At 39.0% G+C, this 12871-nt stretch overlaps 1 protein-coding gene across 2 annotated transcripts in view; it reads left to right on the forward strand.

Moving 5' to 3' along the window:
• The window catches only part of LOC105489072 (SH3 domain containing GRB2 like 2, endophilin A1), a 227123-nt gene that overhangs the window by 171071 nt on the left and 43181 nt on the right, over positions 1–12871 (forward strand). For both annotated transcript variants that reach the window (XM_011753705.2, XM_011753704.2), the window contains exon 2: positions 4734–4802. In XM_011753705.2, coding sequence (XP_011752007.1) covers positions 4734–4802 — 69 coding nt within the window. The remainder of the gene's footprint in view (positions 1–4733; positions 4803–12871) is intronic.

Genomic DNA, 12871 nt, shown 5'->3' on the forward strand with positions numbered 1-12871 from the left:
TGAAGATTAGAAAAGGGAAATACTTTCAGGTACAAAGCAGAGGGAACAAACAGCACATTTGGTGGATGGTAAGGAAACCTGGCTTTGCATGATGAATAGTGGCTGAACAAAATCAGGGAAATTCAGAGGTAAATAAACTGGCAATGTGGGAGGCATGAATAAATTTGGTCTTAAGTCTATTGAATTTCACTGATGATGCGATTTTCAAGGAGACCTTTATAAATGGCAGTTTGTAGGCACAGTAGTTGGCTCTTAAGCATTTAGTAAATGAAACACAATGCTGGGAAGAATCAGAGCCACCCCTAGAGGATGGAATGTCTTCTGCATAGAGGTGACAGCTAACTGGGGGAGGATGAGTCATTATTGGAAAGCAGGACAGCATCCTTTGGGCTGAAAACAGTAGTCATTTATTTAAGCTATCTCTGGCTGGTGGTTGTCTTTGACATTTTTCTTATTTGGTATAGGAAAAAATGTAGCACAAGATGTCCGATACTGCAGGCTTAAAATTAAGACTTTTAATTTAAAGCGTGAGTTGATTGTATTAGTTATTTTCTTTTTTGAAAATTGAGCTATTTGAAATACCATCCCAGAATGAGGTGGGCAGTCTTATTTGCCTTGGTTTATGCTGCCTCTAAGTCATCTTTACATTAGTATTTGCAATCTTTACTGAATACCTCTTGTGAGGAAGACAATAAAGAATAAGAGGAAAATGAGATTTTTAGTTTGTTGGGAATACAGAGTGTATGGGAAGTGTAATAGATTAGAAGTATAAAGTCTCAATGTTGTACTAAATGGGCACCTTTAAAGGTTTTGAACCATCAGTGTTTTTAGGCTTTTAGGTGGTACAGGGGATTTGTTTTTAGGAGTTGTTTTTAGGGTTTTTTTGGATGATATAGGGGGACATATTGGTTCACTTGTACTGTTCTGTTTGATTCTCATATCTTTTGCTTTTAAATAGGTGAACAGTTTCTCAAATGGCAGATATGTTAAAGTGTACTAAGTGGCATCAGATAATATTCAGTACTGTAAAGTCTCAATTTTAGATATCACCTCGCTGGAAAAATAATAGCATCAAATAAGCGGTACCAGGTAAGGAGAAACAGAATTCATTATCAGTGAGCCTGTATTCCTTACCTTGATCCTTATGCATAAAATAAAAGGAAGTTTTAATAACATTATTTAAAGAAAAGGAAGAAAAAATATTTGCCATACTCCTAAGGAATGAGTCAGTTGTTACATAGTCCACTATGTTTAATTCAGGGCCTTGATAGATTTAGCTCCTTTGTGACTTGGAAAAATAGCCCAGAGAACAATATAGATGTTACTTTTAATATTACTTTTTCCTCCAGGAATCTAATTACATAAGAATTTTTTTATATCAACCAACCAGTCAGGCCAGTATCAGTGTCTAACTGCTAACATCATTCGCTATATTCGGTGAACTGTCTCTGTCAGCAGCTCAAATGTCAGCTTTTATAGAGAAGAGAAAAGCTGTCTCTTGTTCTCATTCTCATTTAGGCACTCCTCCCTTTTTCTTCCTTTCCCTCTCTTCCTCCCTCTCTCTTTTTTGAACACACACACACACACACACACACACACACACACACACACACACCCCAAATAGTTAAAGCCAATGGATTGATGACTTGACCTCAGTGTGTTGTCAAGACTAGTTCTGAATTGTTAATGGCCAGTGGGATCCAAGTATCTCATTTGATAGAATGATCTAGCTACTGTGGTGCTACGATGTTGATGGATGCAAGAGAGGAAATTAAAATCACTCTATATTTAACAATATAGGATTGAAAATGTGAGCTTTTGATAAGGGAAATAGTTTATTCTCTAGAGTTGGTCAAAACATGATTAACACAGGGTTACCAGGATTCTCTATTAATGAAGGCGTCTCTCAGCTATATGTTTCCTTGTGTGTCTGTTTTTTAAATGAAATTAAATATCACAGGTCACAGGTCACATGAGGGGTTGATCTATGATTCTCTTTGACAAAAAAAGAATCTTGGAATATAGTGAGACAGTCATGTAGAATGGAGACAACAATTGATTTGGGGTTTTGTAGAAAATATTTCTTTATTGTGTGGGAGTTCAACTAGATTAGAGTTTCCTAACCCAAGTTTGGTGGTAAACTATGTACTTGAAAAATGTGACACAAGAGGGAACTGACATGTGAGCTAAAACTGCTATCACTGAGCAAAATGAGAGGGAATCGGTGTGACAGTAAAAATTGGTTTGGTGATATGGATAATATTATATTAATAACCTTTACTGAAACCTGAATATGCTGGTCCACTCACTGGCGGTTGTTTTGTTTTTTTTTTGTTGTTTGTTTGTTTGTTTGTTTGTTTTTTTGAGTCTGAGTCTGAACTGTCACCGAGGCTGGAGTGCAGTGGCACAATCATGGCTCACTGTGGCCTCAACCTCCTGAGCCCAAGCAATTCTTTCACCTCAGCCTCCAGAGTATCTGGGACCACAGGTGCACACTACCATGTTCAAATAATTTATTTTTATTTTTGTAGAGGCAGACTCTTACTTTGTTGCCCAGGCTGGTCTTGGAAATCCTGGGCTCAAGCGATCCTCCTGCCTCAGGCTCCCAAATTGCTAGGATTACAGACTTGAGCCACTGTGCCTGGCCTCATAGGTTCTCAACTGAATTCTAACCTCCCCCCCACCCAATTCTAGTTTGGTAAAAACCCTTACGAATGCAGACCAAGAAGCTGGCTGACAAACAAGATCACAGTTGGTACAGGCTTCAGGTTAGGTGGTATTAATGTCAGACACATCCTAAATCTGTGAAGACTGCTGAAATAGGGCATCATCAGTCAGCATCACTCAGGGCACAAGTTAAGTGAGAGGGCTGATATCAAGAATTAAGAGTGAAGGCATGAGTACACCTCTAGCCTTCTGAGTCCAATGGAACTTCAGACAGAAACAGCCAGCACCACGGACAGCTCTTCAGAGCTGTTGGGTGGATTTAAAAACTCCTAGGGGTTTTTCCTGGAAAAACTGCTTCTATTTCTTCCTAGCTAAAGAGGTCTACTGTAGACAAGTATCGTACTTTATGCAACCCCCACTTTTTTCATCTGCAATGTAGTAATGATATATATTCTCCGGGTATACATATTAAATGATAAATTGAAAATGAAAGTATGTGTCAGTGATACAAATTTAATAACCTTTCACTTTAAATCATTGCCCTTTATCTACCTAAGATTGTATTATGTCAAGGAAAATTGCCAGCTTCTTCTCAGAGTATGAAATAACAGTTAAATAAACTGATGGGAGAAACTGGGATACGGTAAACAGATACACATTTTATTGGTGAGAGATGGGAACTAGGATTTATTGTATACCGTTAGGTTCAAACATATGCTCTTATAATTCTTATGCCATTTAATTTTCATAACCACTCTGTGTTCCTATCAAGGAATGGAGCGTCAGTCCATGTCATGCTCTTCCACTGTGCCATATTTCTCCTATTCCTACTGATGGGGTGGAATGGGTGGCATCTGGTATGCAGGGCCAGAGTGATGGTAGAGTTCCAACTCATGGCTGTCCCAAGAGTGGTCTCTTTTGAGAGTTTTCCTGATGGCAGGAAGTGGAAGTGAAGAACAGACAGAGGGGGTAAGGAACACAGCTTAGGCCCCCCAACAAGGAGATATCAGCGCATTCCTGGCCACGAGGTGGAGCAGGGTATCCAGGGGCCCTTTGGAGGGAGGTGAACCAGGTTGTTGCTGAGTTTACTGTGGGTTGGTCATGGTAGGAATCTTCTCAAAGACCCTTAACCTAGCTGATATTGAAGGAAATTAAAAATCATACTTTGATATCTGTGTGTGATAACTTTATGTAATACAGTGACAGCTTAGGGAAAAGCATCTATCTTTACAATTAGGGTATTTTAAAGGGAATGAAAAAATCTTGTGCCATTAACGTTTAGTATTTCTGTCTTTGATAAAACCAGAGTATATTTTGTGTGATCCCTTGGTGTTTAATTTGAATCACTATTTCAGAACAATTTCAGAACATAATAGTGTATCTAATTTTTATGAACATGAGTTTTACGTGTGATTAATGACTCTTTTCATTTGTTATTTGACAAATATAAAATGTGTGATAAAAAATGATCAAGTAGCAAAGAAATGCCCTCAACAACTTTCCATATGTTTTGTCTTGTGTACATAAGGATGTAGACAGCTTTATGAGACAGACTATACTATACAAGTACTTTTGTCTGAAGATTAGCTGGGCTGAGACTTTTTTCTTTTTATAACAGCTTGATAGATGTTTGTGATTATCTGTTCAATAGCCCATTTAGGACTAGGTTGAAGAAACAGCAATTTTCTACATAGGTAGCATTTTAGATCTATTATCAGAGGGAAATGATTATTGTATGGTGCTGTTGTCCTTTAGAACTTTCAAGAGGAAAATGTTAGGATTAGGTAGTTATATAATGATTTATTTGATGGAAGGAGCACTGAGGTTGAAATCAGAAGATACAAATTTGAATGCTTGCTTTTATACCCACCAGATGCATAGCCTTTAGTAAGTTGTTCAGACCGTCAGAGCCACAGTCTGCTGTTATAAAAATGAGACTCTCCACGTAACTCAGGGAATGGTTGTGAGATTACATTAGATGATATTTGCGAAAGTGCTTAAAATGTCTAACACATTTTTTAAAGAAACTGTTTATAATAATCCTCCTTTGTGTTTATTTTCTACAGAAAGTGAGTGAGAAGGTTGGAGGAGCTGAAGGAACCAAGCTAGATGATGACTTCAAAGAGATGGAAAGGGTAAGCCTTCACTACTGCCTAGTGTTCCCTTTGACATAAAAATGTCTGCCATAATTAGAGGAGAAGAGAAAACGGGAGAGGGCAACTGTTTTCCACTGGTCTCTGAGAATACATTTTGTTATTTACAACTACTTTTCATGTATATTTTAAAACATAAAATGTAAAATATTCTGTCTTCCCTTTGTACTGTCCTGAGAGCAAAACCTCAGTGAGGGTGAAAGGTCACAATGCGCTTTTCCTGATGGGTTTCATCATCATTTTTAAAAAATAAGGACAGCGTTGAGCTGATGTTTGACTTAGGGTGAGATGGGTAGAAAAGAAGCTGTAGAATGACATCCGAAATGTTTTTGGGAGAGTTTAAGTCACTTTCTGGCTTTAAGGACCTTCCTTACTAGATGATTGGCCAGAGGCAGCCAGGTATAGTGGAGAGAATACAGTTTTGGAGCCTGTCCGACCTTGGCTCAAACTTCCCTTTCTACCATGTGTCGCCAAAGTCCATCTATTGGTCAGAGACTCTTTTTACTATTTTATTATTATTATTGTTATGATTTTTTGAGATGGAGTCTCACGTTGTTGCCCAAGCTGGAGTGCAGTGGCATGATCTTGGCTCACTGCAACCTCCGCCTCCTGGATTCAAGCGATTCTCCTGCCTCAGCCCCCTGAGTGTCTGGGATTACAGGCGCACACCACCACATCTGGCTAATTATTGTATTTTTGGTAGAGATGGGGTGTTACTATGTTGGCCAGGCTGGTCTCGAACTCCTGATCTGCCCACCTTAGCCTCCCAAAGTGCTGAGATTATAGGCGTGAGCCACTGCGTCCGGCAGAGCCCCTTTTTAAGTGAATGTAAAGTGAGAATACTAATACTCATTTGGGGGATTTTAGTTAAGGATTAAAAATAATGTAGCTTATTTAGCTTTCTGCTTAAAAGATAGGTTCTCAGCAAGTGAGGGTAGAAGTGATGAACAAAACATCTCATTTTATTTTTCTTGGGACATAAGCCATGTTTTCTCTTTTACTTTTACTTTAAGGCTCTTCAGAGCAAGTGTGATACTTAGGGTTATGATTAAAAGTGTATATTACATTGTGCACAGAAACATTTTAGGTCTTAAGTGGGTGGTGGGTAATGGATCTGAGAGTACCAATCCTGTACTTGAACAGAAGAGGATGTTGCAATCCTGTGGCACCTAGAAACCGCATTTAAGCATTGTTAAGAATATTGCTTGTGTACTTCATTATAACAAACCAATTTTTTAATATTCTGATTTTTATTCTACTAGAAGTTTTTTAGGGACTGGATATTTTTTTAGTCTACATCAGATCCAACAGGCTACCTCAGTTTTGCTGTTTTTACTACGTTTGTATGAAGAGTCAAACAAAAAATTCCTAGGTATACATCAGTGTAGTATGGGAAATTTTAAAAAATCCTAGGTACTTTCTGCCTTGTCTTTTTTAGTTTTTCTCTTGAAGAGTTTATTGATGAATTCAATAAATATTTTCTTTGTGTCTTCCATGAACCAGGAGGTAGGATATAGACAAGGTTCCTGAGTGCATGAAATTCATAGTCTAGTGGGGAGGGCAAACTTGGGGCAAGTAATGATCAGTGTGGCAAGAAGGAAAACTCATGGGGCTACAGAAGCCCAGCACAGTGGAAACTCACCCATACTGCATTGTCAAGGAGAACCTTCCTGACAGTTAAGTGAAGACGGGGAAGAGTTAGCAGAGCCTGGTAAAGGAAACAGCCTGCAAGCAGGCAAGAGGGAATAGCTGAGTTCCTCCCTCCCCCCCAAAAAAAGATAAGTTGCCAAGAGGCAGGGTTTTGTGAAATCAGATTGCATAGTATTGACCCAGCTGGTCATTCTGGCTAAGTTCTTGAGATAGACCTCACTGATGCATACCCGCTGGTGAGGAGATTTTATACTGGAATTCTGAGTCCCAGCCTTCAGAAGTCTGGAAAACCAGACTTACGGCTGAGGTCTGCCTGCTACGTGCTCCAGGTAGACCAAAGTCTGCATTGGTTCCTATTTCTTATCTCTGGATGGTTCTAAATACCACCTGATCCTCAACCCAAACTGGTAGCCACTAATATCTATAGTTCTGGAAATAGCATTTTACCCATCAATCTTGTAAAGCATCTGACACTCCAGGAACTGACACACATTTCCAAAATGTCTTGTCTTTGACTTTTCTACTGCCCATAAAATTGGAGTTCCTCATGTTTCATTCGAGCAGCCCATGGGTTAATCAGCCTCTGTCTTCACCCAGTCTTGCTTGATCCCTCCTTGTCCTTTGATGCTCCTCCTTCCCTGCACCCCTGGAGAGCATTTATAGTATGCCACGTGGCCAATGTCATGTAATTCATGAAAGATGAGGCAGGTATTTAGGAATTTGGAGCTAAGTACCAGGAATCAGAATTTGACACTTCCTTTTAGCATCTGCTGGTACTAAAGGGAATAAGCTAGGCAGCTCACTGTCTAAACTGAGACAAACTAACTTTCTGTTTCTTAAATGAGACTAAAAAGAATAGGAAATTTGGATACCTGAGTAGAATCTATCACTGAGCAACTAATTAGACCTTTGGAGATTTATTTTGATGAGAAATGTATGCCAGTTTTGCAAACTAATTGAAATAAAAGAGAATCCTGCAAGGATTTTACTTTAGGCAAATACCAACAGACCTTTCTCTGAGTCTGAAAGTAAGGCATAAGGATTATTTCTCCTAATTTATAGAAATGTTTCTGAAGCTTTTATTTCAAAATACAGATATTCCGGCAACAAAGTAAACTTCTGATTGACTGAAGAACATACTCATGGCTCTTTACTTGGGTTTTTACCTGAGTAAATTGAGAGATTTAGGTTTCAGTGCAGTGTGGAAATTGTTTTGCTCTGTTTAATTCTGTTTATCTTTTGTTTCATCTGTGTCTCTATTGCAAATTTTGTACTCTCGACCCATGCTAAATTTACATGGATAGTGTAAGATTTATGTAGTAATTGAAAAGCACTTGCTTTGGATTTAGACTCTCAAATCTTTTCTCTCCTGTTAATTTATTATTCACACAAATGTTTTAGCTCAGTGTTCCCAAGCAGACAGAAGAATTGCCTTTCCATAGTTGGTTTTCTGCTCATCAGGCATTTGGGGTAGAGAGACCTTTGCTCATCTGTATTCTCGGAGGTGCAATTAGATAACAAAATGAAATAAATTAGAGGTTTGCTTTAAGCAGCACTACTGGGAGAGAGAAGTGGGTTTTCCTAGGGCTGTTTCTCTAATCAGCCACCCCAGCCGCTCTCTGGCTGAGGTGCAGTAAAATCAGCATGTGTATCCCTTAGCTCTGCAGCCCTCCTCTCCCTGAGCTGATTGGATGGAATCCTGCGGCTGTGCTGTCTCTGTAGGATCCCTGCCCATCATTATTTCTCTCCTCTTAAGTGCCTTGCGTGGAAATCTTTTTGTTTTCATTTTAAATGCTGTCTGTTGCTTACAAGCTTTGTTAAACACAGGCTAAATGTCTTACTCTGGTGCAACATTGGAGGATTTCTTCTTTGAAAACCTATAGGTTTTTTTTTGTCAAGAGGAAGTTCTAAAATTTGAAGAACTCTGATTCCTTCTCAAATTTTCTCAGTTGTTGCAATGATTGTGTAGTTTTTTGTTGTGTTTACAGTTACATTCATTAATTTATTCAGAACGTGCCTCCATGTTAAGGCACTATCCCTGTCTTCAAGGGGCTTCCAGTTTTGATTTTTAAAAAATAGGTACGTAAATCAGTACCTTACAGAATATAGTGCTTGGTGTCCTGGGGAGGATTCCCATGGAATCTTCAGGCTGGGTATATCAGGCTTTCTAGAAGAGAGAAGGTGTCTGAGCTAAATCCTGAACATGTCTCTTGTCCCTGATTATATGGTTCATTCAGAATTCTAAGCTGAGGAATATAGTATCGCTTTTGCAGCCTGAAAATTATCCTGGGAAATCTCTACTGTTGAACCCAGAAGATGTACTAGGGATAGAAACATGTCTATAGGTGCTTCAACAAAAATGGGATTCTTTTTAAGGAGCAGCCTTGAGTTTTAGGAAGAGTAAGTTGTTGAGAAAGAATGCCATTTTGTATGAGAGTAAGAGAGGATTATTGGCAGAGTCGGTGTGGAGAAAGTCCAATAGGGAAATGTCCATGGTCATTATCTTCATACACTCAGTCACTGGGTGGAGAGGGGTTCAATTTTTCTATCCAGCCCAAGTGGTAGAGCTAGAATTAAGGAGTAGAAACCATGGGGAGATAGATTCTGGCTCAAAACTTTTGGCTCTCAAAGCTGGGTTTTTGGTGTGTGTTTTTTGTTTTGTTGTTTTGTTTGTGTGTGTGGTTTCTTTGCCTCAGGAATGACTGAATTCCCTATCACCGCCCATGTTTGACTCCCTAGTTCCCACTGCCCGTGTTGGAGCACAAGCCGACCCGCTAGTTCCCTGCCATCATGTGAGGCACACCAGTCATCTCTTGTGAGTTTTGTGTTTAGTGATTTGTTACTAATAATGTCACTTTTTAATGATGTCACTCTTACTTGGATTCCAGCGATCTCTCTCAAGTGGGAGAGAAAGGAGTAGAGTTCCAGCTAGAATGCTCTGAGCAACACATATCCCCGAGTGCACCTATGGACGTCTCCTTCATGGTGTGATAGGAAAGGGGGAGGCATGGAGCATTGTGCTAAGACACACACCCCCTGGTGTGGGGATGTAAGAAGGGCCAGAGTCCCAAACAAGATGAGCTGTTAAGACATCTTTCTCCTTAGTCTGAAATTCAGTGATAACAAGCTTCCTCTAAGTTACATGTTTGCAGTATAGTTCCAAGCTTATATTCATTAAAGGTAAGGACCAAGAAAATTAACAGCAAAAAAATACATTGGAGCAATCACAGCATTCTAATAACCTTGTTTGTTTTTCTTTTTAACACATCGTCAGTTGGGCTTTCTGAATACATAAGATAATGCTTTAAATCATGGCAGCTTGGGGACAGATGCATTAACTCTTCCGAGTCAGTAGGGGACTATTAAAAACATCACTCTTGTACCTGCCTGTATCTCGCTGCCAGACAGACCTTCCCAGGACACTGTTTTCATCATGTCTCCGTGATTGTTTATTTAGCTGTTCTTGTTCAGGAGTCTCAGTACTTTAAGTGGGTGTGTATACATTATTAATAGTTGCATTTTCTTCAGTGACAGAGAAGTTAAGAATTTGAACATATTTTAGTTTTTCATATGACATTTTAACATTTCTTTTATGTTACCACTGTGAGTTACCCCATGTTCAAGTGGGCAATTCATCTACTTATTTATCTAATTTATTTATTTACTTATTTGGAGATTGAGCTCTCTCTCTTTTGTCCAGGCTGGAGTGTAGTAGCTCAATCATGCTCACTATCACCTCAAACTTCTGGGCTCAAGTGATCCTCCTGCCTCAGCCTCCCAAGTAGCTGGGACTACAGGCACACACCACCATGCCTGGCTAATTTTTATTATTTATTTTATCTTTGAGGTCCAATTTATTTCTTTTTTTAAACTTTTATTTTAAGTTCAGGGATACATGTGCAGGTTTGTTACATAGGTAGACGTGTCGTGGGTGTTTATTGTACAAATGATTTCATCACCCAGGTATTAAGCCTAGTACCCATTAGTTATTTTTCCTGATCGTCTCCCTCCTCCCACCCTCCACCCTCCATTACGTCCCAGTGTGTGTTGTTCCCCTCTATGTGTCCATGTGTTCTCATCATTTTTGTCCCACTTATAAGTGAGAACATGTGCTATTTGGTTGTCCCTACCTGCATTAGATTGCTAAAGATAATGGCCTCCAGGTCCATCCATGTCCCTACAAAGAACCTGATCTCTCTTTTTTATGGCTGCTTAGTATTCCATGGTGTATACATATCACATTTTCTTTATCTAGTCTGTCATTGTTGGGCATTTGGGTTGGTTCCATATCTTTGCTATTATTAATAGTGCTGCAGTGAAAACATGTGTGCATGTGTCTTTATAATAGAACAATTTATATTTCTTTGGATATATATAGAATAATGGGATTGCTGGGTCAAATGGTATTTCTGTCTTTAGGACTTTGGGGAAACACCACACTGTCTTCCACAATGGTTGAACTAATTTACAGTCCTACCAACAGTGTATTAAAAGACACAGACTGGCAAATTGGATAAAGAGTCAAGACCCATCAGTTTGCTATATTCAGGAGACCATCTCACATGCAGAGACACACATAGGCTCAAAATAAAGGGATGGAGGAAGATCTACCAAGCAAATGGAAAAAAAAAAAAAAAAGCAGGGGTTGCAATCCTAGTCTCTGATAAAACAGACTTTAAACCATCAAAGATCAAAAGAGACAAAGAAGGCCATTACATAATGATAAAGGGATCAATACATCAGGAAGAGCTAACTATCCTAAATATATATGCACCCAATACAGGAGCACCCAGATTCATAAAGCAAGTCCTTAGAGACTTACAAAGAGACTTAGACTCCCATACAATAATAATGGGAGACTTGAACACACCACTATCAACATTAGACAGATCAATAAGACAGAAAGCCAACAAGGATATCGAGGAATTGAATTCAACTCTGCACCAAGTGGACCTAATAGACATCTACAGAACTCTCCACCCAAAATCAACAGAATATACATTCTTCTCAGCACCACATCGCCCTTATTCCAAAATTGACCACATAGTTGGAAGTAAAGCACTCCTCAGCAAATGTAAAAGAACAGAAATTATAACAAACTGTCTCTCAGACCACACTGCAATCAAACTAGAACTCAGGACTAAGAAACTCAATAGAAACCACTCAACTACACGGAAATTCAACAACCTGCTCCTGAATGACTACTGGGTACATAACGAAATGAAGGCAGAAATAAAGATGTTCTTTGAAACCAATGAGAACAAAGTTACAACATACCTGAATCTCTGAGACACATTTAAAGCACTGTGTAGAGGGAAATTTGTAGCACTGAATGCCCACAAGTGAAAGCAGGAAAGATCTAAAATTGACACCCTAACATCACAATTAAAAGAACTAGAGAAGCAAGAGCAAGCACATTCAAAAGCTAGCAGAAGGCAAGAAATAACTAAGATCAGAGCAAAACTGAAGGAGATAGAGACACAAAAAACTCTCCAAAAAATCAATGAATCCAGGAGCTGGTTTTTTGAAAAGATCAACAAAATTGATAGACCGCTAGCAAGACTAATAAAGAAGAAAAGAGAGAAGAATCAAATAGACGCAATAAAAAATGATAAAGGGGATATCACCACCAGCCCCACAGAAATACAAACTACCATCACAGAATACTATAAACCCTCTACGCAAATAAACTAGAAAACCTAGAAGAAATGGATAATTTCCTGTATACTTACACTCTCCCAAGACTAAACCAGGAAGAAGTTGAATCCTTGAATAGACCAATAACAGGCTCTGAAATTGAGGCAATAATTAATAGCCTACCAACCAAAAACACTCCCGGACCAGATGGATTCACAGCCGAATTCTACCAGAGGTACAAGGAGGAGCTGGTACCATTCCTTCTGAAACGATTCCAATCAATAGAAAAAGAGGGAATCCTCCCTGACTCATTTTATGAGGCCAACATCATCCTGATACCAAAGTCTGGCAGAGACACAACAAAAAAAGAGAATTTTAGACCAATATCCCTGATGAACATCGATGCAAAAGTCCTCCATAAAATACTGGCAAACTGAATCCAGCAGCACATCAAAAAGCTATCCACCATGATCAACTGGGCTTCATCCCTGGGATGCAAGGCTGGTTCAACATACACAAATCAATAAATGTAATCCAGCATATAAACAGAACCAAAGACAAAAACCACATGATTATCTCAATAGATGCAGAAAAGGCCTTCGACAAAATTCAACAGCCCTTCATGCAAAAAAACTCTCAATAAATTCGGTATTGATGGAATGTATCTCAAAATAATAAGAGCTATTTATGGTAAACCCACAGCCAATATCATACTGAGTGGGCAAAAACTGGAAGCATTCCCTTTGAAAACTGGCAGAAGTCAG

The sequence above is a fragment of the Macaca nemestrina genome, chromosome 14 (assembly GCF_043159975.1).
Source record: "Macaca nemestrina isolate mMacNem1 chromosome 14, mMacNem.hap1, whole genome shotgun sequence".
NCBI lineage: Eukaryota > Metazoa > Chordata > Mammalia > Primates > Cercopithecidae > Macaca > Macaca nemestrina.